This window comes from Mytilus trossulus, chromosome 1 (genome assembly GCF_036588685.1).
Source record: "Mytilus trossulus isolate FHL-02 chromosome 1, PNRI_Mtr1.1.1.hap1, whole genome shotgun sequence".
Classification (NCBI taxonomy): Eukaryota; Metazoa; Mollusca; class Bivalvia; order Mytilida; family Mytilidae; genus Mytilus; species Mytilus trossulus.
Window position 1 is genome coordinate 19680212 of NC_086373.1, and position 25291 is coordinate 19705502.

The following is a 25291-nucleotide window of genomic DNA, read 5'->3' on the forward strand; positions in this document are numbered from 1 at the left end:
TGATTAAAAGACTGCGGCTAAAATTATATATGCTTATATATATGCTACAAAAGTAGACGTTACTACAATAATGTACCTTTTGGGGGCCATAGCACTTACAATGTGATATATACAAAATAGAATGTTTAATGTCCCTTTTATAATTATTATATCTATATCATATTGAAATTGCAAGCACGTATAATATGGTATACCACTCGAGGAAACTATTTCTCATTATTAGTCCAATAATCTTAATATAAATACTGCATTGACACTTTTTTCTGTGAACTTTGCGTTTTGTATAATAAGATTAGTTATTGAATGACAATATAAACTGCACAGAATTTTGTCATGCAACTGTTCACAACTGCTAGAAAATTTGTAAGCTTATCGATTCAAAATTTCTCAAGAAGATATTTTAATCAAATTTCAACAATATCCCGAAAATCAAATTGAAATCTGCATAATCGCATTGAGTTATTCAAAACTTTATCCTTTACATATTCAAAATTTGGTAGAAATGGAAATTAAGTTTCGCTATCAGATCATTTAGCATCCGTCACGATATTATTTTGCGTCAAATCAACTCTTCGACACAAAATACTGGACGAATGTTTCTAAAAAGAACAAACTCTCAGGAACTTCTAGATGATTTTAAATTTCGATCTTTTTTTAAATTAGTTCTATGAAACTTTTGATTTTTCAACGCTGTATACCACCAATTTTTCCCCATATGAAATAGAATAATCGTCAGAAAGAAATAATCCACACTGCTTTTCAGCACAACATGGTAGCATATGTTTTACATTTATTGCTTTGGGATACCATACGGCATATTTTGTTAATAGTGAACAAAAAGGTAAAAATGCTTCACAAAAGAACAAGTGATGAGAATGCTGGAGTTTCTTACTGACAATATATTTGTTGAGTTTGAAGGTAGACTTTTTCAACAAATTGTCGGCATTCTAATGAGAACGAACTGTGCGTCTTATTTTATTTTAATTTCAGAATAATCAATTTCTCCCACCTTTGTAGCAATATACCAGCTTCACCTGCATATGGGATATACATTTTCCAACTTATTCGGTATTCAAGAGCGTAAAGCACCTACTCAGACTTTGCAAAACGTCACCAATGTCTGAGCAGAAAGTTGAAGAACCAGGGGTATGTCATCCTTTTCAAAAAAAAAGTTCATTGGAATGTACCAATACCTGTTGATAAATATTCCGTATCAACTTCACTAATAATACACGATGGTTTTTAAAAAGTATAGATTCTGGGTATTGACGTTATTTATCATGTTTATAACGTGTCACAGTATTCTTTTATTTGTCTTTATGAAAATTTCTTTTACTGTTTGGTCTGTTTTTTGGTGATATCATTATGCCGTGGCTCTGTACTTATAATTCAATCATTGTGCTTTTGTTGAAACTTTTGTATTCTTGTATTTCATTTTTACTAATGTGAATGCTTATCTATATGCCTTGTTTCGCTTCTTTGTTATATACTTGTGTGTCTTTATAGTGATTAAGGTTATAAAAATATGTTGACTGATGTACCCTTGTTTTTGACATTTAACCATTTTACCAACAGCAAAAAAACAAAGAACGAACAACCACAAAGTTAACCATAACAACAATCATACAAAATTGGTAACTGCTAATGATTATCATGTAAACTATAATGATTAAATAATGACAATACGATGATAATATCTATTGGCTAGCTTCAATTAAAAAATAAAATACATATATCCCGAGGCTTAAATATGTCAAATGGATACATATTTTCAATCATAGAAATCAATGCTGCGGAACACCATTTTACTTCCGTTGTTTTTATTGTTGGATCTGTAACTCCATACTACATGCATAACGGGACATTTCAAATTAGTAAAGCGCCTTTCTTTTATTCAGCATCATCAGATTCACTATTACAGACTATTCAATTCCGCTTTTAAAATTTCTGATGTCTAAAAATGGATCTTTAATCAGTTTAATGTTTTAAACAAAAATATGAATAAATGCAATTCTTATAATATAACTAAACTAATTTCAATATACCATTTATAAGAAATGTTATGTATGTTATATTTTCAGGTAAAAGGAAGTTTCCAACAAAACCCCGGGGACATTTTTGACCAGTATACGACGTCGTTCCTGTACTTACATGGAATATATGAAATTTATAGAACCTGTAATTCAAACAATGAGGTAAGTTTTTTGTATCCATTTATTTGTTTAAAAAGACAGAAAACATCATGGTAAATTTATTCAATCAGACAATGTTATTCATTGTAACACATACACTTGTCACAGCAGTGCTATAAATGTTTTATTTTATAAATTTCCGATTCCTTCCTTCCAATATAAAAACATTATTTACTACAGAAATGGTTTTAATTTTTGATAACTAAGGGCAATCATAAACCAGTTTTGGGGTGGAGGTGAAGAGGATAGGGAGGCTTACTTTATATTTGGTGGTAGGGATGGTCCGATAAAAATCATCATTCGTTCATGATTGTTTGAATCCACCTCTGATAAGGTTGAAGTCAATTCAGGCCAAACTGCTCACATCTAAAGCGCATATAAATCGAAAAGCACCAACATCCATTATCATAATGATTTAACAACAATAAGAAATGCATTATCATAACTACATAGAAAATGAAATAAATATATAAAGGAATACGTAAATTTAAAAAAAAATGTTTTTACAGATTGAAAATGTTATATCAAAGAAAATATTGTAACCAGTATTTACTTCTTGCAACTGGTCTCTTGCTGTTTATATATGGACATAATCACACTGGAATAGAAGGTAAACATTTAATAGTGTACACACTTTCTTTAATGATTTCCTATTTCTTCTGTTGATACGGATGTCATTGACTTTTATTTCTCCTTAATACTGTTGATTTCTTAAAATCGTTAACACGCCGATTTCTGTAAAATGAGATTTTCGTTTCTTGAAATTTGTCTACAATTACAGTTCAACAAGTCATTCAAGTAACATTCTGTTGTATGTCATTGCAACCACAGCTTTATCGTTTCCTCGGTGGCAAAGTTAATATGAAAATAAGAAGACGTGGTATTATAGTCAATGAGACATCTCTCCACAAGAGACAAAATGACATAGAAGTTAACAACTACAGGTGGTCACCGTACGACCTTCAACAATAAGCAGAACCAATACCGCATAGTCGGCTATAAAAGGCCACGAAGTGACAAATCACAGTAAATCAATTCATTCAAACGAGAAAACTAACGGTCTGAGTTATGTTCAAAATAATGAACGAAAAACAAATATGAAATACGCAGCAAACATAGGACAACCACTGACTTAAACGCTTATGTCTTTGGACATGCAGATACGGAATATGGTGGTGGTGCCAACACTCACTTAACCTGGAACTTAACCTGGTACAGTGGTGAAGCAATACAAAATAAGAAAAAACTACAAGTATCAGTTGAAAAGGGCTTTTTTAACTCATCAGAAGGATACAACGCCGAAATACCTCTAACAAAAACACAGAGCGAGCCTTGCAGGGTACTTATACATCCCTACAACATAGTACAGATCTGAGAGTACACACAGTTGTAACAGCTAGTTCAAAGCCAATAACAACAAATGGAGATAAAAAAAAAACCTGCATCTAAGACATAGATATCAATCAGTACACACACATTAGTTTCATGGAACATATCACAGATAGCTCTGAGTCGCTCACAACAAGCAAAAGTCACCTTCACACCAAAATTAAAGACACAACTCGAGCACGGAGACACACAGCATGAGTAACACACCCTGCGATGAAGTCATATGTTGATATCGAACAGAATAAAAAGAACAGCTGAAGGACGCCTCCGGGTGCGGGAATTTCTCGCTACATTGAAGACCTGTTGGTGACCTTCTGTTGTTGTTTTTTATTTGGTCGGGTTGTTGTCTCTTTGACACATTCCCCATTTCCATTCTCAATTTATTTATTTACTTTGGTGTCTAAGTTTACTATTTAAGGCTTGTTCACAGTGTTTCGTTTAAAATACAATGTTTTTTGTTATAAATAATAATGTTTTTTTACAGTGAATATTTACTTCGTGTTTAAAAACTCGATTGCTATTTTATTACAGATAACATTCTGGATAAAGGGAAAAAAGGGGAAAATTTTATAAAAGCAAAACTACTGCACGATCAAATGGACAATATTGGTAAGTGTTATTGTTCTAGGGAAACTAAGTATAATCTTGTATTTCTTAATCACTTTGTGTAATACTTCAATACTATTCTGTATGTCACACTTTAAAATTAAATATGTTTAAACTAAGGCTTCTGCGCCGTCTGAAATATTTCCACAAACAAACAGAAGGAAAGAAAAGTTAAGGATAAAATAAGACGGATATATAACAAATATATCAAACATATACAAATTATTCGTTCCATATGTTTATTGATAACAGGAAAATGATTTGAGAGTGAAAACTTGAGATATAAACCCTACATCTTTTAATTTGGATCAGTAAAATAAAATTTATAGAAAAGTATAGAAGAACCATTAAAAACTTTCAAAACTGTTGCGGTTTTCTAATATGTATATTATTTGTACTTGCCGAAAAGGAAATATCTACACACATAATATATCCTAAACAACTAATAATTTAATCATCCTGGACATGTAAAAATATTTGCCACTGGACGTTATTATTCAATCCTAACAGTAGACGTGCTTACCTTTCATGCCTTATGTAATTTGAATGATAAAAAAAACCAAGAAAAGGGTGCTTAATTTGATTGGATTGAATTTCTACTTAATTTACTTTTACAATTTACAATGCATTATTTACTTATTGAACACACATTTTGCTTTTATTAATTCAAACAATTATACCGACCATTCCCTTTTTGTAGGACGGACCAAAACAGTGCAGTTTAATATAGATGAAATAATGAATAAACGAATAAAACATTTAAAACAAAATTGTAATATACTAAAGAAAACTAAAGGTTCCAGTCAAATATTTTCACGTGGTATACCAATAGCTAATACCATGAACACGCATCATATATGCAAAGTTCCAAAATCTGGATCAACTTTCTGGACTGAAGTTTTTCTGACATTAAGTAACGTGACACACGTGGATAATTTGGGTAACCTAACCAGAGATATGATTCATGTGGAGTTACAAGAAAAAATTGTTTCAAGGAATTTAAACGCAAGATCGTCAGACACACTGCTAATGATTTCGCGGGATCCATGGAAACGAATATATTCTGCTTATATGGATAAAATATATCAAATTCAAACAGCGTATAGAGACAAAATTAAACAAATGGTTGGTAAGTACCGTGGTTATTGCGGTGAAGTTCCAACTTTTGAACAATTTCTAAAGTACATTGTTGCTCAATCTAAGTACAAACTACTTGATCCACATTGGAGACCGATTAGCTCCCTTTGTAGAGTTTGCCGATACTCATATAAATATATAATGAAAATGGAATCATTCGAAAAAGATTCAGCGTATGTCTTAAACAAAATCCTACCTGAGAATTCAGACAAAAAGGAAGCGTTATTTTCAAAGTTAGCTAATAAACAAGATTATTTGAAAGGATTAGTTAGAATGTTTACATCACGATTTCTAGAAATGAAGGATAACTGTGTTAGTTTCATTGACACGATGAAGAGGCTTTGGTTTTTGTTGCAATCTCAAGGATTACTAAGTGACCAAGTGAATTTCTCCCCACGCTTCTTTTTACGATTGTCTGCAGTTAATGAAGAAGAAATTACTGAGTTGTTTGTGGAGAAAAGTAAAGAGATAATACTTTCAAAGGCAGAAGAACAGCAACAAAGAAGCAAACATTTCAAAGAAGCGTATGCCTCAGTTGATGTCAACGTTTTACTCAAGGTACAAAAAGTGTATGAAAACGACTTTAGACTGTTTGGTTACAACATGCGCTTAATGTAAAGTTTGAGCCTTTTGGTAAAACATTTTCCAAGCTTTATTTCTTTATTTGAAAACAGAGGAAGAAATCAGTCAATGAGCATGTCAAGAGGCATCTTACGCGAGTATTCAATAATAGGTATCGAATGGTTTTTTTATTGTTTGGTCACTGATGCCTGATCCATGTCTGGACTATTGTTATCGCTATTTAAGGTATCATATTGTGTTAAAGTATTCAACAAGAACCCTTAATGGAATTTGTGATATAAAGGATTAGATTGAATAAGATTTTACATCAAAGACTGAATTTTAAAACTGTTATAACTGTTATATTGATTGATTGATATTTCTGCTTTAATGTCACTTTCTGCACTATCGGCTTTTTTGCCGGGACCAATGTTTATTGGTATAGAGGAAGACCTAGCCAAACGCACAAGCCAAGCGGGTAGATTTAACAACCTCAATGTCTTTATACCATTGTACTTAGGTTAAAACGAGAATAAATATATGTTGAAAAGCTAATTATGAATCAGTTTAGTTACTTAGATAACGAGGACACCAGGCCCCTTCTACTACGTTTATTAGTCATTTAAATAAAGTAACTACCGATTACAATAAAATGTTACCATAATGTCAGTGAAATGACTGTAACTTACAACTAAAATATTTCAAATGATTGGCAAATGCAATAGTGTTCTGCCTCAGTACTTCCTCAGTACTTACGTTATATTGTCAAGCCTACTCTAGCATAAATATTGACACTTTTGGTTGTTAGTCCAGAGATTGTTCTTTATTTGTCTTGATCCCATTTCCCTCCTTGCTGGTAGAAAACAACATACAATTTGATTATCGAATTGTATGTTGTTTTCTACCTTCAGGTAAATTTGCCTTGAGAGAAAAAAAAATACTATAACTTTGGCGCAGATCCGCAAGGTTACCAAACGAATGAAATTAGAAAAAAAAATGTATGCATAATCTTTTAAAATTCCAGAAATATAGAAATATACAATGAAAAATTGAAAAATATAATGAAGAAACATATGCGGCTTCCTTTTCAATATAGTATAAAGATTAGAAGGAACAACAAGGAAAGGAATACTATATCTTTACATCACAGATACATGTGTAGAGCAATACGAAGATGGCAAACTGAACCATACAAAAAAGGTTTTACATATTAATCAATCTAAAGAGACCGACACTTCTAGGAACCTATTTGATAAATACAATTAAAGGACATGATAGATATAGTAAGATGTGGTGTGCGTGCCAATAAGACAACTCTCCATCCAAGTAACTATTTATTTAAAGGAAACCATTATAGGTCAAGATACGGCCTTCAACACGGAGCCTTAGCACACAACGAACAGCGAACAGCAATCTATAAAGGCACCAAAAATTACTAGTGTAAAACCAAAGCGAAGAATGAGAAACACTTTTGAACCACATAAACAGACGACAACCTTTACTCCGTTAAACAAAATCCAATATAAAATAAGTTCATGTATATTCGAATATTCTTCCTTTCTGTATATCAAATAAATATATATCCCCCGCCTTTGTACTTTCAACATCTTTTTTTAAAGTTCGGCATCTTTCTAACATGCCCCATAATTATCTGCTACATAGACTCTTTAATAATGACGCAAGGATGCATTGACGTCATAACAATATATCTCTATTTTACAAAGTTAGCGTAGCGACAAATTAAAACAAATGGGCGGAAGGTGTTCTTTTATCGCATCAGCCGAAGACAAATAACCGATAAAAACTGTGTAAATTCATTATTACTATAGACTTATATACATGAGCAAAACGATCGATATTTTTAACGATTCAAAACTTTTGAAATTTGAAATCCTTTGACTTAAAGTAGTCCAGAAATATTTTATCTAACCAATATTTATTCACGGCGTGTAAGAACAATTGAAAATCGAATTCGTATCCCACAATATAATATTTGAAAATAATAAATGCTAAGATATTGGATTATATTTTGTAAAAACTAATATAACATATATTTGTCTTTTTACATTAGTTCAAATAGACACCAGTTTAAACATTTGTGGAGGATAAAACTTATCATTTAATACAAACTGTAGGTAAATTTTAATATATTTTAATTGCATGGTACATATGATTATTCAAGTCAACGGAAAAAGTTAGAACGTACAAGCTAGTATTCATAGAGGTAGGAACATTTTTCATGTATTTTCATTCGGTGTACTGTTAACAGTTTTAAGGCTTTCAGCTTATGATCTTCTAAAACATTATATAAGGGAAATTCGGGTTAAGTTGAGTTATCAAAAACCGATAGAAACTAAAAAAAAACCGCAAATATGATACAAATGAAAAACGAACGAGAAAGAACATACCAAAAAAACAACAACAACGCACTATATGTATGGCAAATACAAATTTTCCCAATTCAATTCTTTAAAAACGTGAAAAACAATAATAGATTAATGCAGAATTTACATTATGCGCCTTCTAAATTGTCATTTTTATTGTCAATTCCAAAATTGTGTAATAGAATAAGATTTTCCAAGCAAGTGTACACCGTAACGTTTTGATATGTTTTGTCTTTTTCTTTTGTTGTTATTAAGTTATTGTTCTTTCAATTTCTGTGAAACAAACAAGGCTGAATACATTTTGGATTAAGTGATTCTTTTTCTTTATTTAAAAAAAACAGCCACAAGGAACACATGGGTATAGAGTAAATATTGCATTTAGAACCTATTAAAAACCGGGATATGACTGGTTTTGTGTATGTTCTTTATACTTATGATATTTTGCACATTTGATATAAAGCTAGATCGATTTGGGGTGCAGAAATCCGGCCATCCATGTACTGAAGTCTGTATGTAAAACCAATGTCGTCTGTTTGGCTTGCGGGAGGTATGATAACGCAGCCTCTTTCGATATAATAACGTCATCCGATGCTCTTTTCACGTTTAAGAATCATTGCATAATCTTTATAAAGATTCGATATGTGGCATTTGGAAAGCAAAATGTCTACCCCTATACCATTATTTGTGAATGAAAGTCGCAATTTCCTCCTCCTTTCTTTCCGGTTGACCAACATTGCCCTACTTTGTTGATAGATTTCCAAATTAGTTGTTTGAGTTTGTCATTCTGGACCAGTCGGGTCAAACGTTATAAATAAAGGCAACAGTAGTATGCCGCTGTTCAAAACTCATAAATCCATGGACAAAAAGCAAAATCGGGGTAACAAACTAAAACTGAGGGAAACGCATTAAATATAAGAGGAGAACAACGACAGAACATTAAAATGTAACACACACAGAAACGGACTAAGCATTAGACAAAATCCTATGAGAATAACATATATAACATCAAAACCAAATACATAAATTTGGGATAGATAAGTTCCGCGACACGTCGTCCATCTGATGAGTTAGGCCTTTTTCAACTGATTTTTATAGTTCGTTCTTATGTTGTACTGTTAAACCACTGTTCCAGGTTAGGGGGAGGGTTGGGATCCCGCTAACATAGTTAACCCCGCCACATTATTTAAGAATGTGCATGTACCAAGTCAGGAGCTTGTAATTCAGTGGTTGTCGTTTGTTTTATGTGTTAAATATTTTTTTTTTGTTCATTTTTTTTGGTATAAATAAGGCCGTTAGTTTTCTCGTTTGAATTGTTTTACATTGTTTTACATTTTCTTATCGGGGTCCTTTATAGCTGACTATGCGGTATGGGTTTTGTTGAAGACCGTACGGTGACCTATAGTTGTTAATGTCTGTTTTATTTTGGTCTCTTGTGGACCGTTGTTTCATTGGCAATCATACCACATCTTCTTTTTTATATTATCGTAATGTGAATTCACACTCAAAAATAAGATAAAACAAACGACACAACGGAAACGCAACGTTAAAATGTAACACACAAAAACGAACTATAATATAAAAATGGCCATATTCCTGACTTGGTACAAGACATTTTTAAAGGAAAACATGGTGGGTTGAACCTGGTTTTGTGGCATGCCAAACCTCGCACTTTAATGGCAATGTTAAATATAACATTAAAATGACAACAAAATATTACAGGACTACAATACAAATAAATAGGAGAACATATTATACAAAGAAACACATGAATAATAGATAACAAAAGGCATCAGGTTTAAAATTCAATACTCACCAATGACGCCCAGATATAAAAGTTCGAAAGTCAAAAAAAGTACAGAGTTGTACCGAACTGAGGATCAAAAGTTCAAAAAGGTTGTGCCAAATACGGCTAGGTTTTCCTGCTTAAGATAAGAACATCCTCATTATTTAGAACAATTGATGTTATTGCAAACAGTAAATTTTATCAAATGAATATAAAAGATATACAAGAAATAAACTGTAGTATTAACTAATTACAGAAAACAAAACCCGGATACAAAGACCAACACAAAAAATAGACACACCCGACTTAGTCAAAGCCTCAACGCAAAAAGTGAAACAAGTGACGTCACAAATGAAGTGGTGAAAAGGCACAAAAATTACGTCGTATTTGAAATTCTGAAACAGCGCAAAAATTACGTCACTTTTGAATGGATAAAACTATATCTCAAAAGTAAGATATAATCAGGATTAACAATGCACATTTCAATACTTATAAATAGCAAACAGAGGTAGCAATTAACTATATCATATAGCTATGTCCGGTTTGATTTGAATCTATTTTTAAACGTAAAACATCTTTCAAGAACAATTAGAATAGAAGTTATTCCTTGATTGAGATTGTGACACAGTGATGACTGCTGTAACCCTGTTTTGAAAATTGTACGTATTATGTCTGTTTTGTTCACGCATCGTTGTAAATATAATGGCATTTGATGCGACTGTCATACAAGTGAGAGGTTAATTGTATAAAAAAACTAAGTTCAATTCCCCATTTTCTACATTTTAAAATGCCTGTACCAAGTCCGGAATATGAGAGTTGTTGTACATTCGTTTGTTTTATCATTTGATTTTGCCATTTAATTTGGGACCTTTCGTTTGAATTTTCTTGGAGTTCAGTATTTTTGTAATTTTACTTTTTGCAACATATCAAACCATCCAGTATTACCAGGATTCCTGACAAGCATATAACATAGGTTGACAAGGATTCCGACCATTCTACATTCCGACCAGGCGTAAATCTACGTATTTATTAATATCGCACAGGCGAACAGACAACCGATTAAACATGGCTTTTACTGTCGGACTGGAGAAGTCCAAGTGAAGACAAATTTGTATACCCAAGACAATCTAACTTTGAAGTCTACAATATTTGAAAATAATAAATCATCCCCAATCTTTAATTATGAAACGCCACGCTTGCTATTTGTTAAGAAAATTTGACAACAAAGATCTTTTTAACCCTTCGATATCAAATAAAAGCTAGGCTAATTTTTAGATACAACATTATCTGCGTATCCGAAGTACATGTATACGAGAACCTTCATACTTATAAATTGTTTATATTCAATTCCATTGTATAATGGTCTTATACCTCATGAAACGTTATGCTATGATATTTCTTTACGATAATATGAAATTTAATGCGCAAATTGTGAAAACCATTAAAAGGATTAAAGCAGTTTTGACTTACAAACACTTTAAAGGAAATTTGATATATACCTCTGACAATTGTAACCAAATAGAAAACAATTACATTTCACCCGTTTAATTTCTGAACAAAATTTAATAAAAGATTGTTATTTACCGTTACCTAATTAAAATCTTAACTTTTATTTTTTTTATAGATTGTATTTCATAATAAATAGTATATAGTATACATAAAGTCTAAAATCTTGCCAAACAAGTAAGTTCTTAAACATTTAATAAATTAAAAAATCTTCTTTTGATCCAATAATTTTTTTTCATCAAATGTTGAAAATGCTAATGTTTGAATTTGTTTTTATATTAACTTACATTGTTTTCCTTTCAAAAGATATACAATAATTGATTTTGACTAAGATTAAACATGTCAAATATGTTTCACTGCACAATTAATTGACATGTCAAAGTATAATAATATCATTTCTTCAATTGAGTAAAATTTAATATATCTACAATATTGAAGTCACAATTTTATCAAATTAAAGAAAAAACTAAAATGTCATATTTTCTATACCAAAACAAAACTATTGTTCACTTCCAACTGTTTATAACTGTGTCAACATCAAACACAAATAACTGATTAAAATATTGAAAAAGTACATATGCATATTTGATATGCTTCCATGTAACGCTAAAAAAACAATAAACTGATTGATGATGAATTGATATGGAGTGATATAGTTGAATTCAAAGATACCACATGTACAATTATATCCTTTTAATACACCGAACTAGTATATATTCGTTTAGGTACCAGCTGAAGGACATCTCCGGGTGCGGGAATTTCTCGCTACATTGAAGACCTGTTCGTGACCTTCTGCTGTTGTTTTTTTATATGGTTGGGTTGTTGTCTCTTTGACACATTCTCCATTTCCAGTCTCAATTTTATGATGACCACGTGTTCCCAAACAAGTGATTTTGTTATTTGTGTCTAGCAGCATTTAATCATTATTTCCGTACAAAGTATAGTTTTTTTTTAATTTGTTAAATAGTTTAAGTTTTAGTTTTCCAAACTTCTGGTCTACAGAACTTATGTTCTAGTGTTCCAAACTTCTGGTATCCCTGCTTTTGTTATGAGTCTATTATCTTCGATGAGCATATAAATATGTGATGGAAAGTGGGATAATATTGCCTTTTATAGTCAATTTTTAACCATTTTTCGTAAATCTGAGTAATCTTTTACAAAAATCTTCTCCTCTGAAAATATTGGGTCAAATCAATCCAAACTTGGCCACAATCATCATTAGGGTATCTTGTTTAAAAAATATGTCCGATGACCTGGCCAACCAATCAAGATGGCCGCCACAGCTAAAAATAGAACATAGGGATAAAATGCAGTTTTGTCGAAGTATTATCCAAGATAATAGACTCATAACAAATAAAAACACTATCTCATTGTTGATGGTTTAGAAGTTAAAAAATGAATTTGAAAAATGTATAAGTTTGGCAATATTTAGAACATTTGTTTTATGCTATTTCAGGTTTTGTTGTAGCGAAGATTCACAAACATGCCGCAAAAACTTATTCAACATAGCCTTGGGTTTTCCCGAGAATCGAGAATGGATTCAATAATGCGCTCAAGCAAAAACATAATGTTTTCAACAAGAACTAAAAATCAACAAATATCAAATTTACTTGAATTTGAAAGGAAAAAAATAGATAACAGCGAGCAGTTAGTATTAGTTCAAACCACTCGGAGTATTAACAATGAAAGAGATTCCTTGTCTAAAATGTTAGCTCTGCGAAAAATTTATCAACGACATAGTTTTGAGAAGTACGATCCTGTACTTCATCCTCAGAAAAGAAATCGATATTGTCACTTAGATGCTAGAGATTTGATGAAGATGTGGTTCAAAGGAAAAACTGTGTCAATAGGGAAAACTGAATCAGATACTCTATCGCAAGCAGAATCGCGTCCTATGTCTTCTATGTTTCGTCGAATGCGCATGGCTAGTGGGAGAAGCAGAAAGATGAGTTCCGTGTCAGGAGAGGCCGGCACATGGGGTAATTTATTGACAGAGACAATCCACGAAGAACCGAAAAGTGACCTTGGATCACTGACAGGAGAGGAAAACGATGATGATTTGGACGAAGTTGTGTACCGTTTAGATGATAAGAAACTGCACATCGTACCAAATAAAACTGTTCTCAGCCCTGAAAGTAAAACAGATGTAAAATCGAGTGTGATAAATCCTATGAATAAAACAGAAAATTCATCGCAAGATAAAGAGCACGCGGGAGAGAAAAACGTAATTCCCTTTATAACAAGTAGTCAAGTAACAGAAAACAATAGTATTAATCACAATACAAATTCATCTACCTTAGAAGAAAACCACATATCAAAAGAACAGATAGACATCAACGAAAATAAAAAGAGAGACCTTTCCGAAGACATCGAAAAACACGATCAGTTGAACGATTCAAAGAAAACAGAGAAAACATTCAGGAGAAGCGTTGTAATAGATAACGGAAACGTCAATCAAAACAAATATACTTCTGGAGAAAACATGCAAATTGAAGAAAAACAATCTGAAATCATCGGAACTGACAATCATACTTCCACAATTATTGTTTGTTCTGATCCTGTTAAAATTGGTGTAGAAAATGTAAACACTTCGAAATCTACAATACAGATTGACAAACAACCTTCAAATATTTTAGAACATGATTCCTCGTTTCCAAAAATAAAAACAATCGATCAAGAAACTAAACCAATAACTAGTTCTAAAACGGAATACCAGTTGAGAAGCCCAAAGCTGGAAAATCAACTTACAATACTCCTAGAAATGGAGAAAAGTGTTATGTCGGCCACATCAATATCGTCAAATAAATCCCAGACTACAAAACACTTACCAACTTCAAATGGAGGAAAGACAAGCCATCGCGCAAAAAGTGAGAAAAATGCAGATGGGGCTTCAGCACACATGAACAAAAGCGTTGTTAATAACCACGCAGAAAATGCAAATAATAAACATTCCCAATTATATAGGGATAAAACTAGTATGTCTGCAAGATCAAATAATTCAGCAAAGAAATCACCATGTGTAGCAAGAGAAAAATCTTCCACGTCAATACAAACCCTGTCGAAGGAAAAGACATCAGTATCCAGAAAGTCAATATCAAGAAAAAAAACCAGCGTGTCAGACAGAGGAAACGAAAATATTGACTTGCCTTTAGTAAAACCGAGAAGGACTGACTCTGGTAAATCTGTAAGAGAATCGACAGCAGGTGATAAATCTGCAAGAAAATCTAAATCGCGTGAAACATCTGTAAGAGAACCGACTTCGCGGAAAGATAATATAAGGAATGAAACGATAACGGCCTCGGGTTTGAGCACCATGAAACAGCCAAATCACTCAGCATTACCAATCGATACAAATTTACCAATGACCGCTCCTAGTATTCTTAAACGGTCAAATCCGGAAACAGAATCCGGACATATTCAAAATAAAAGTACAAACGAAACAAGAAGATCTAGTAGTGCTTCTACTTTAAGATATGATACCCATCATATTCACAATGCAGCTACGAACAAACCTGTGAACTGGAAAGGACTGATCAATAAACTGAGGGGTCAAAATACAGGAGCAATAGTAGACGATCGGGTCATTGACGCAAAAAGCACAAGACGTCTCAAACGCCGCGAGAAGACGTTTGTTTTAAGTCGAGAAAGAACAATATTTCCGGGCGAATGTAAATCAACATGGCAAATGCGTAAATTTATTGAACGCGAAGTAAGTGACCTCATGTTTTCGCAATCCCCAAAAGGTAAACGACAATATCAAATCGAGTTACTGAAAGAGCGGGAAAACTTAAGACTTCCGTTATTTGTAGACAATACAAAATCGACCTCTGCAATATTGCGAGATTTCAAACACATCAGCAAAGTTGGAAGAACTGTTACGGCACCGTAGATTTTGTACAGAATTTTCCCCACAATAATGGGAAATAAATGAAAGCGATAGATGTAGTGTTGAAATGTGTAAAGCTGCGTTTTATAGTTAGTTTGTGAATACTATGACAATACAATTAGTTGTGTTTGACCAAGAAACTATTGCAATTGCCATAGATGTCCGAAACCCAACTGAACTAGTCAATGCATGGTTATATATGAATATATATTTCAGAAACAACGATCAAAACAATAGTTTTGGAACAAAGTAGAGAATAAAATTAGTTTTTTTTCGACATTTCTTAACTGTTTTTCGAAATACTAAGTATTTTCTATCCCAGGAATAGAATACCTTAGTTGTGGTTTGCAAAACTTTTCGTCTTTTTGGGTTCAAAATGCTCTTCAACTTTGTACTTTATTTTGCCATTTCAACTTTTTTTTATTAGAGTGTCACTGATAAGTCTTTTGTAGACGAAACGCAGAGCTGGCGTACAAATTTTAAGTTCTGGTTTCTATGGTGAGTTTATAGTTTGTCCCTCGGTTTTAGTTTGTTACCCCGATTTTGTGTTTTGTCCATGGAGTTATGAGTTTTTAACAGCGGTATACTACTGTTGCCTTTATTTATCTAAAACCACTGGGCTGACGCCATTGCTGGTAGGGATTCGCTCTCCGATGATATCACCAACACTAAATGCTATTTCCAGATCAAATGTTTATGTTGCCCGCACACTTACAGAACTATTCAGCCTCTTTAATTCATACCCATGACGTTTAATTGGAATTTATACACATATAAACAGTTTTGCTGCCCTGGTTCTTCACAATGATATGATCTTTACAAGGACGGTCATAATTAAGACAAGTCATTACAACTTTTCATCTTTACTCTCTCATCATCTTACAACAACTAAAACAAAAAAGTATACAGCTCAGACCATGACATGAAATAGTCCTTCGAAACGGATTCAACAGTACTACATAAAAATGTTCACCGATTGGAAAATATTTACTATTGGTGGCTGAATTGTTGTTTGCTTAACGTCAAATGATCCTCTAATGAAACAAATTATATCTTAACTCAGAAAGAGAAAAAATGAAAACATTTAGTAGTTATGTTCTGCATTTGGACAAAAGGGTGTTTTCGATATATAAATCATTTAGCGTTTCGGTAATTTGTAAAAAAGAAATGTCATATTTGAACATACACATAACGTAACAACAAATAGAAAAGAGATATCAAAACTCGATTTGACGTGAATATATGAGTTAAATTATTGATTGCTCATAGTTGTACGTCAATGGGTACCATATTACTTTAAGAAAACACTGTACCAGCAGAAACATTGAAGGAATATGTGCCCTTTTTTATTCTTTATTCGAGCATCATTGATGAGTCTTTTCTAGTAAACAAATGTATACACCTGGTATCTTTGATGAGTTTGTACAGACGTAAAGGCCACATGATGAATGCCAGATTGACATTTGTATATAAAATTTAACGTTTAGCTTACTTCCCTGCTTGCTTAGTTTTCTGCGTATTCGCTTTATTTTTTAGCCATGGTATTGTCTGTTTTTTTTTAAAATTGTCAGGTTTATTTCCCTCATAGTATCTTATAACCCTTTGTTACAATAAATTTATGGAGTATTATTGGCCGATTTATAGATCGTTTCGATTTAAAAGATGTCAATATTTAGATTTGTTTTTTCCCCAGCTTGTATTGGTAGGAGAGGCCATAAGATGAAAATTGTCCATACCATAGTTAGACATAATGATATTTACAGAGCTAATTGAGATGCTAAAAGTCGTTTTCAACAAAACAAATTACACCTTAAAGACTTTTAAAATCCATTGAAGGTGGTACCTAACACTACAGGGAGATAACTCTGTAAAATCAGCAGAACGTTTTAATGACGTTGTGTTGTTAAGGATATATTAAGCTTATCAATGATCAAAATAAGTTTTTGTCAAACTGCTATATAACCAGTGTAATTTTTCTGATTAAACGGTTGGTTCAAATTTTTGAAATTTTTATATTTTTGTCAAAGGGTCGAAGTAAATACTTTGTCAAAATTTAAAAAAAAAATTAAACGAGCCAAATTAATTTTAGTTCAAGTGTTGGGTACCACCTTAAAGGCAGGAAACACAAAAGGCATATACACATGTAAAATTATAGAAAACAAGACTGCTATAAGTAGGTTCTGAATGATTCATTTATACATGCTCTCAAACTGACATGTTTTATTTACTATAAGGTTGTTATTACATTCAATGAATGTACCAATTTATATTTCATTCTGAACATAACTGTTATCCTTTTTTTCTCTCAGATATTTATGTTTAGAAATGACTTTTTTTTTAAATCCGAGCTATGAACATCTTCGGTTTTGATGCAGCAAAAGGAGGATAACTCAATTTCAGCGATAGTGATATGTGTTCATTTATTTAATTCAGATTGAGTATTTATTTAACTTGGTACCTGGAAGAAAGTTTATGTTGACATTTCGAGATGGTTACACAGATATATATATCATGTTAAACGCGTACCAAACTTATTGATTTTTCATCTATTCTTACCTAACAGTTTTCAGATTTAAAATTACGCTACAATGTCCAAATGTCTTAATGTCCGATTGCCAAATGGTAGATTTTTTTCGAAATTCACTTTTTATGTTTCTCTCTTTGCGTGGCCAACTATTGACACAGCTCGTACAGATGTGAGTATGTAAACACGTGTCAACTTAAGAGCTTCAACAATGAGATAAACACATACTACTAATATTTATGTATCTGTAAAATGAACAAAAAGTCTGTGAATCAATTTTGACAAGAAAACACAATCAAGTGAGATAACGCATAGTGTATTAATCAGTACACCTCAAATGGATTTAGTGAAACGATTTCATAAAAAGTCTGAGAAGAAAGTATAATCTTGTTAATTTTTCTGGTGTTCGTTTCACTGTTAATATTCATCATGACAACTAGTGCGTATGTCTTTTTTTTATCATATAGAATATCGTATTTCTTATTTTTAAATGCAGTATCATATTTAACTCCTACTAAAAGTTTAGGAAAAAATGTATTACATTTTTTTGAGTTATATGAACATATTTAGCTGACAAATAATCGAATTATTATACTGCATAATCGTAGTTTTCAATATATATCCTAGATCATGTTTTCGTTTTGTCTGTCCTCGTCGTTATCAAATTATTTAAGTTTGAGGAAAACATATTCATTATTAAAGAAGAACATAGAAAAATGATACTGACATTAGTAATTGATACATTTTATGGAAACTAATTTCATTCAGCTTAAATGTATAATCAGTTTATTATATAATGAACAGAAAATGTCATCGGCTTATAATACTAAGTGCATGCATGCATTAAATTACTTTACTATGAAATATTTATCAAAATGAATAAGGGAATTAACAAAAAGCCACACAAATCATCGATGTACAATTATAAAGATGTAATGCAATTATGTAATTGAAGAATTTATGTATTAACAATAAGTTAACTATTATGTAACCAATTTAAAACCATTAAATTAAATTTATGTACCTGAAAGTATATATCTATTTTTGACCTGTATTTAGAATGAATGATCCATAAAGAAGAAGCTCTGTATTTTGTATCATCGGTAAAATTAAGTTTAATTATTTGATGCAATACAAATCAATAACAAAATGTATACTTTAACTGGTGAGACTACTATAACACAGTGTTGTAGTAATCTCAGGGTTAGTTGAAAAAATATAAGTATACGTTTTGAAAAAAAAACTATGAAGTAGCAACTATTTATTCGAAGTCATTCCTGTAAAATTTAAAATTCTGAAAATCTTCAAAACTTTTTTAAATTTTGAATCCTCAATGCTCTTCAACTTTGTACTTGTTTTGCTTCATAACTATTCTGATCCGAGCGTCACTGATGAGTCTTGTGTAGATAAAACTCGCGTCTGGCGTATTAAATTATAAGCCTGTTACCTTTGATAACTATTTACAACACTGGATCGATGCTAATGCTGGTGGACGTGTCGTCCCCGAGGGTATCACCAGCCAAGCAGTCAGCACTCTGGTGTTGACATGAATATCAATTATTTATAGTATTTTTTTTTAATTTCTTTTTACAAAAGTGTAAATTTTTCAGAATACTAAGGTGTTTCGTATCCCAGGCATAAATTCTCTGAGTCGTATATTGCACAATTGTTTGGAATATTAGGCCCTCAATGCTTTTCAACTTTGTACTTGTTTTGCTTTATAACTTTTTTTATCTGAGCGTCACTGATGAATCTTGTGTACACGAAAAGGGCGCTTAGCCTTTTTAATTTTAATCCTGGTACCTTTGATATTAATTAAAATGCAATACCTCTAATATGCATGTGGGGACAAGACAATATCAACAGTGTACATTAATTTGTTTGGTTATTTAGTTTCTATCTATATATGACAGGTTGTTTCTGATATAAGGTAAAAACACAAAAACTTTATAAAAATCTTTTTAAAGGGAAATAACCCGGGAATGTCACAGTATATACCCTTTCTGAGACCTGAATTACACATATATTCCGGATTACCCCTGACTTAATGTTATTTTCCAGTGCAGGTTTTTGTTCACAACACATATAAGTTGAAAACCCTAATATGTTCGGCATACGTGAAGGATTTTCTAATTTGCTGTGATCATAATTTTATGGTGTATGTAATAATTTATAATAACCGTTTTAATATTAAATTTAAGTATTAAAAGTGTAAATTGCGTGTTTTGCATCAAAAATGTATTATTGACTGAAGCATGTCATTATTTTCCCTCTGTGAGCCTCTGCCAATCTGATAGCTTTTGACTACGTCACATAGTAACCGGTGTTATGATGACGTTTTTGAGGTTCCAATTGGGTTTAAAAACGTCGTATATACCCCGGCAGTTTCCTGAATATACACTGACATCTCTGTGTTGTTATCCAATCACAAAGCGTCATTTTGTTTCGAGGAATTTCAAATGCAGTTACATGATTAGAGGATCGTGAGAATATTGCGGAATTTGCGACGTCGCGTTTATTTACCATTGCTGTATTTGCCATAACTTTTAGGATTTTTTGGTCCTCTATGCTCTCTCAACTTCGTACTTTACATGTATCTGGCCTTTTTATTATGTTTTTTTGTTCGAGCGTCACTGATGAGTATGTTGTAGACGAAACGGGCGTCTGCCTCAAATGCAAAATTCCAATCCTGGCAGCTATGATGAGTTTATTGTATACTATATGAATAATTGGACACGAAGTGTTTTGTGTTTGTAAATCAGTGGTGTCATTAAGATAAACGGATGTGAATAGAATACTATGTAAATTTTACAGGAAATAAATGTTATAGAAATGGCTATAGTTTCCTTGAAAATATATTTTTAAACAATTTAACAAACAACATGCAGCTGAGAACCTATTCATATATAGAAGTTAATAACTTTTTTTTTAAATCAGCCATTACTCAAACAATAAAACATTTCACCTTCAGAGGCCTCTTGGTTTTTGACTAAAATTTATCATAAGATATTCTAAAACTATATATATATATATATTACGGATTACAAATGTGTCGAGGTTTGTGATTGGATAACAACACAGAGATGTCAGAGTATATTCAGGAAACTGCCGGGGTATATACGACGTTTTTATCTCCGATTGGAACCTCAAAAACGTCATCATAACACCGGTTACTATGTGACGTAGTCAAAAGCTTTCAGATTGTCAGAGGCTCACAAAGGGAAAATAATGACGTGCTTCAGTCAATAATACATTTTTGATACAAAAACACGCAATACACACTTTTAATACTTAAATTTAATGTTAAAAGTGTTATTATGAATTATTACATACACGATAAAATTATGATCACAGCAAATTAGAAAATCCTTCACGTATGCCGAACATATTATGGTTTTCAACTGATATATGTGTTGTGAACAAAAACCTGCACTGGAATAACATTAAGTCAGGGGTAATCCGTAATATATGTGTAATTCAGGTCTCAGAAAGGGTATATACTGTGACATTCCCGGCTTAGGGCTTATATCCCCTTCGCCTTCGGCTCAGGGGATATAAACTCTAAGCCGGGAATGTCACAGTATATACCCTGTCTGAGACCTGCATAACATATAATATATTCCAATAGAGTTTAATGCTGTCTCTGACCTATACTGATAACATATCAGATGTAGTTTGTGTCTGATGCAGATCATATACATTGATTGCTGCATTCTGAAGCAGTTGTTGGATATGCATATTAAGGAAACATAGGTGACCATGGCGTCATCACGTCAGCAGTACAACTCATCTGAATGGTAAATTTTTACATTTAACATTTTATTAAAGATTTTTTTTAATGAAGATCTTTATCATGCCATGTCATTAAAACAGTTGTGTTGTTCATTATCATGTGTCTGTACGATAGAGGTCGGTTTACTTATCTATAATCCTCATTCGATACACATGGTACAGATAAACAAATTGTTTTCAGGGAAATTTTCTGTTTATCATTTGAAGGCATCAGAACACAATTATTCTCCCCCTTTGGCTACAATGCATTTTTTGATTAAAGTCAAAGTGAATTAAAAAATTTGCACCGCCACAACCATGGAATAAATTTAACTGCTTATAGACCATTATTATTCCAATAAAATATGCTTGTCCCAGGACAATCCATCAGTGCTTTTTCTTTTGAGAGCCGTATTGACATGCCAATGGTAGGATTTGAATCTTGAATAAATGACGAAGGCTAATTTCTACCCTACTTTCATTTTGACCAAATCACTACTTTCACTTTCAACAATAATTTTTTTCCACATGTTTTACTTATTTCAATATATATGCAACTGTGAGGACCACTTAAATAGTAAACATTTCAAAGATAACAGTAGACATATTACCTAGAAAGTAATACCCCATATAATAATTAGGAACTATATTCCTACGAATACCACGAACAAAGGGAATTAATTGTGATCTTAGGCCTGAAGAGGCATAATTTTTCTTTCAAACTCTTGAATCAAACCGGTTGTAAATTATTTTTCAACTTGTTTACACAATTTTGCAATGATTGTTTTTTTTAATTTTTCTACAGGCATGCACTTATCATTTTATGTTTACAAAAAATATATTAAAAATAATATGTGTTTACATTTTTATTGTATACTTAGCATTTAAAATGATAGTTTTTGCATGTGTAACCAGCGGAGTAATCTAGCCGTAAATTTACATCCAGGCTGATAATCCATATCAGTTCAATGTGACGTCACGTGGTCGGTCTGATATGGGGTTATCAGTCTGGGTGCGTTCGTCATCGCTAGAGAATGATAAAAAGATGAAAAATTTGCAACGATACTGTTCAATTTTAGTTTGAAAGAAATTTGCTCGTTAGTATTAGAGTTATAATGTAGACGCAGTAACACATGCATACATAAATGTATCAAGAATGTAGTTCAGTTATTACAAAGATCAATTAACAGGTAACACACGTATTTCATATTAACCAGTAAAATGGTTAATAAGAGTGAAATTATTTAAATGTGGGGGTTGTTATGATTTTGGGATGAAAAACACATAATAAACATAATGTAAGTTGTATAGATGGAATTACTAGAAAAATGAAATGATTTAGATTAAAGATTAATCGTATATCAATTTTTAAAGTAAACATTAATGTATATAAATTAAACGAATCAGGAAATCTCTTTAAATTTAAATAACTTACGTCTATTATTTTAGCTTACAATCGGAGCTTATATTCCCATCTTACAATTAGGTCATACATTTACTAATTAAGTTTTGATGACCTATATATAATCTGAAATCAGGAATTGAAACTTTAATATTACAAATGTAATGTCAAATATCATTAAAACTACTAAGACTGGAGATTTGGAGCATAACTTACATGCAAAGTCATATGTAAGAGATCTGAGAACTGAAATCTCGTTTTACTAGTTTTCATGTCAATATATTATGTGTCTGGGTTTTTAAAATGCTTAAAAAGAAAAGAAAAAGTAACAATAAATAATTACAAAAACAGACCATCGAGTTAATTACCCTTAGGTCAAGACAGAAATTGAATTGACCGTCACGACGGATGACAAATGTCAAGCAAAATATTTTTATCCTGCCTGAGAACGTAAGAACATACCCGTTTTTTTAATGGGGTTCCTGGTGCTCAGTCTTTAGTTTTCTTTATTGTGTTTCGTTTTCTGTTATCTGTTTGTCGTTTTTCGGCATTTTCAGTTTGTTTTCGACTTGTGACTTGGATGTCCCTTTTAAAGTCCAGTGCCAAATACTACATACATTTTTAGAAAGACTAGAAAACACCCGCGAAATCGCGGGCATATACAGCTTGTGAACTGTTGTAGGATGATTTTTTGTAAAAGATATTATGTATTGAGAATTACATAAAAGCTTAAGGTATCTCCCTTTTTCCAAAGTCCGATATTTGTTTCCTTTCGGTTAAATTCAATTTTATTCGTGTTTCTGGTTTACGACCACAATTATTCCTCTCCTTTGCTACAATGCTTCTTAAAGGTAAAAGTCAAATCAAATTAAAAATTTGCACCGTTTCAAACATGAAATAAATGTAACTGCTTATATATAGACCATTATTAGTCTAAGAAATATGCTTCTATGACAATCCATCAGTGCTTTTTATAAAGCCTTATTAATATGCCAATAGTAGATTTGAATCATGTATAAATGACTAATACTAAGGCTAATTTGAGGGGTTGTCGATCGGAGGGGTCCTGATCCCGAAATCCCGGGCTTAAAACCATGAAATCCCGAGATGCAGAATTTAAAGAAATTCATATCTCGAAATCGAAAAATATATTCCCGGATCCCGTAAGGATCAATCCCGAAATCCCGAGCTTAAAACACCCGATCCTGACGCCCCGAAAAAAATCCTGCTTCCCTCTAATCTCTACCTTACTTTCATTTTTGCCAAATCACTTTTTTTCCCTTTTAACAATAAAATATATATAGAAATTCCCTGAAAGAATACAGAGAGTCTCTATATATTAAAGTAGTATAATCGAAACGCGAAAAATATTTGTCCTCTCTAAAGGATATAATAGTTGTGATTTTTGCGATCTAAACACCGTGATATGGAGAACGCTCTACGATTGGTTGAACTTGTGTCACATATTTTACTTATTTTAATATAAATGCAACTTGTATGACCCACTGAATAGTAAACATTAAAAAAAGTAGACAGAATACAGAGATTCTCTATATATTAAAGACGTATAATCGTAGTTTACACGTAGATAAACGCGAACAATAATTGACATTATTGTCCAAAGGAGGTATAATAGTTGTGGTTCTTGCAATGTAAACACCATGAAATGAAGAACGCTCTGATTGGCTTATCTATTTTTCTTTTTTGTTATCTATCATGCGATTGGTTGTATTTGTGCATGTTTCAAACAGGAAGTCTTATCTATGACTAAAAGTCAGTCTGATGACGGAATCATTTCCGGACTCCTTTTTTTGTCGTTTTTCTTCCAAAATAACTCAATCTGAATAATCATAAGAATGGATGACAAATGCAACTATGCATGTTACCTATAGGACACAGAGGCATGATAATTGATTTATTGTGGAAGGAAGAGAAGCGACAGCAAAAATGAGGTCTCCTCGTTTAATAGTATAGATGTTGATTAAACAATGAATACAAAATAGGAAGGTTCTTTAACATGGGTCAACGCGTTACGTTTCGACTGCGAGGAAAATATTTTTTTAGAATTTTTAGAAGGATACATATTAAGTTCTGATATATCTACAGACCCGTCTTGAATAATTTTGAATGATTTTTGCGTTCTTTTCAAT

The 25291-nt window shown here is 32.1% G+C and overlaps 3 protein-coding genes across 3 annotated transcripts in view; all 3 read left to right on the plus strand.

Moving 5' to 3' along the window:
* The first annotated feature begins 1783 nt into the window (after window positions 1-1783).
* On the plus strand, window positions 1784-6002 carry LOC134706978 (uncharacterized). Its single transcript, XM_063566390.1, has 5 exons — window positions 1784-1874; window positions 2082-2195; window positions 2702-2802; window positions 4113-4190; window positions 4888-6002. The coding sequence occupies exons 2-5, from the start codon at window positions 2152-2154 to the stop codon at window positions 5940-5942; spliced, it is 1278 nt and encodes a 425-aa protein (XP_063422460.1). The 5' UTR covers window positions 1784-1874; window positions 2082-2151; the 3' UTR covers window positions 5943-6002.
* Window positions 6003-13021: 7019 nt separating this feature from the next.
* LOC134695880 (putative mediator of RNA polymerase II transcription subunit 26) lies at window positions 13022-15630 on the plus strand. The gene has a single exon (XM_063557755.1). The coding sequence runs from the start codon at window positions 13042-13044 to the stop codon at window positions 15445-15447; it is 2406 nt and encodes an 801-aa protein (XP_063413825.1). The 5' UTR covers window positions 13022-13041; the 3' UTR covers window positions 15448-15630.
* Window positions 15631-21712: 6082 nt separating this feature from the next.
* Window positions 21713-25291, plus strand: part of LOC134717982 (protein SSUH2 homolog) — a 36474-nt gene continuing 32895 nt past the window's right edge. Inside the window, exon 1 of the mRNA XM_063580484.1 lies at window positions 21713-21765. Coding sequence (XP_063436554.1) covers window positions 21728-21765 — 38 coding nt within the window. The 5' untranslated portion in view covers window positions 21713-21727. The remainder of the gene's footprint in view (window positions 21766-25291) is intronic.

Bases quoted from the DNA above. Each gene is read 5' to 3' on its own strand.
- LOC134695880 (XM_063557755.1), top strand. From the start codon at position 13,042: ATGCCGCAAAAACTTATTCAACATAGCCTTGGGTTTTCCCGAGAATCG.
- LOC134706978 (XM_063566390.1), top strand. From the start codon at position 2,152: ATGGAATATATGAAATTTATAGAACCTGTAATTCAAACAATGAG. The intron at 2,196-2,701 runs GTAAGTTTTTTG...ATGTTTTTACAG, and splicing joins CCTGTAATTCAAACAATGAG to ATTGAAAATGTTATATCAAA. The intron at 4,191-4,887 runs GTAAGTGTTATT...CCCTTTTTGTAG, and splicing joins CGATCAAATGGACAATATTG to GACGGACCAAAACAGTGCAG.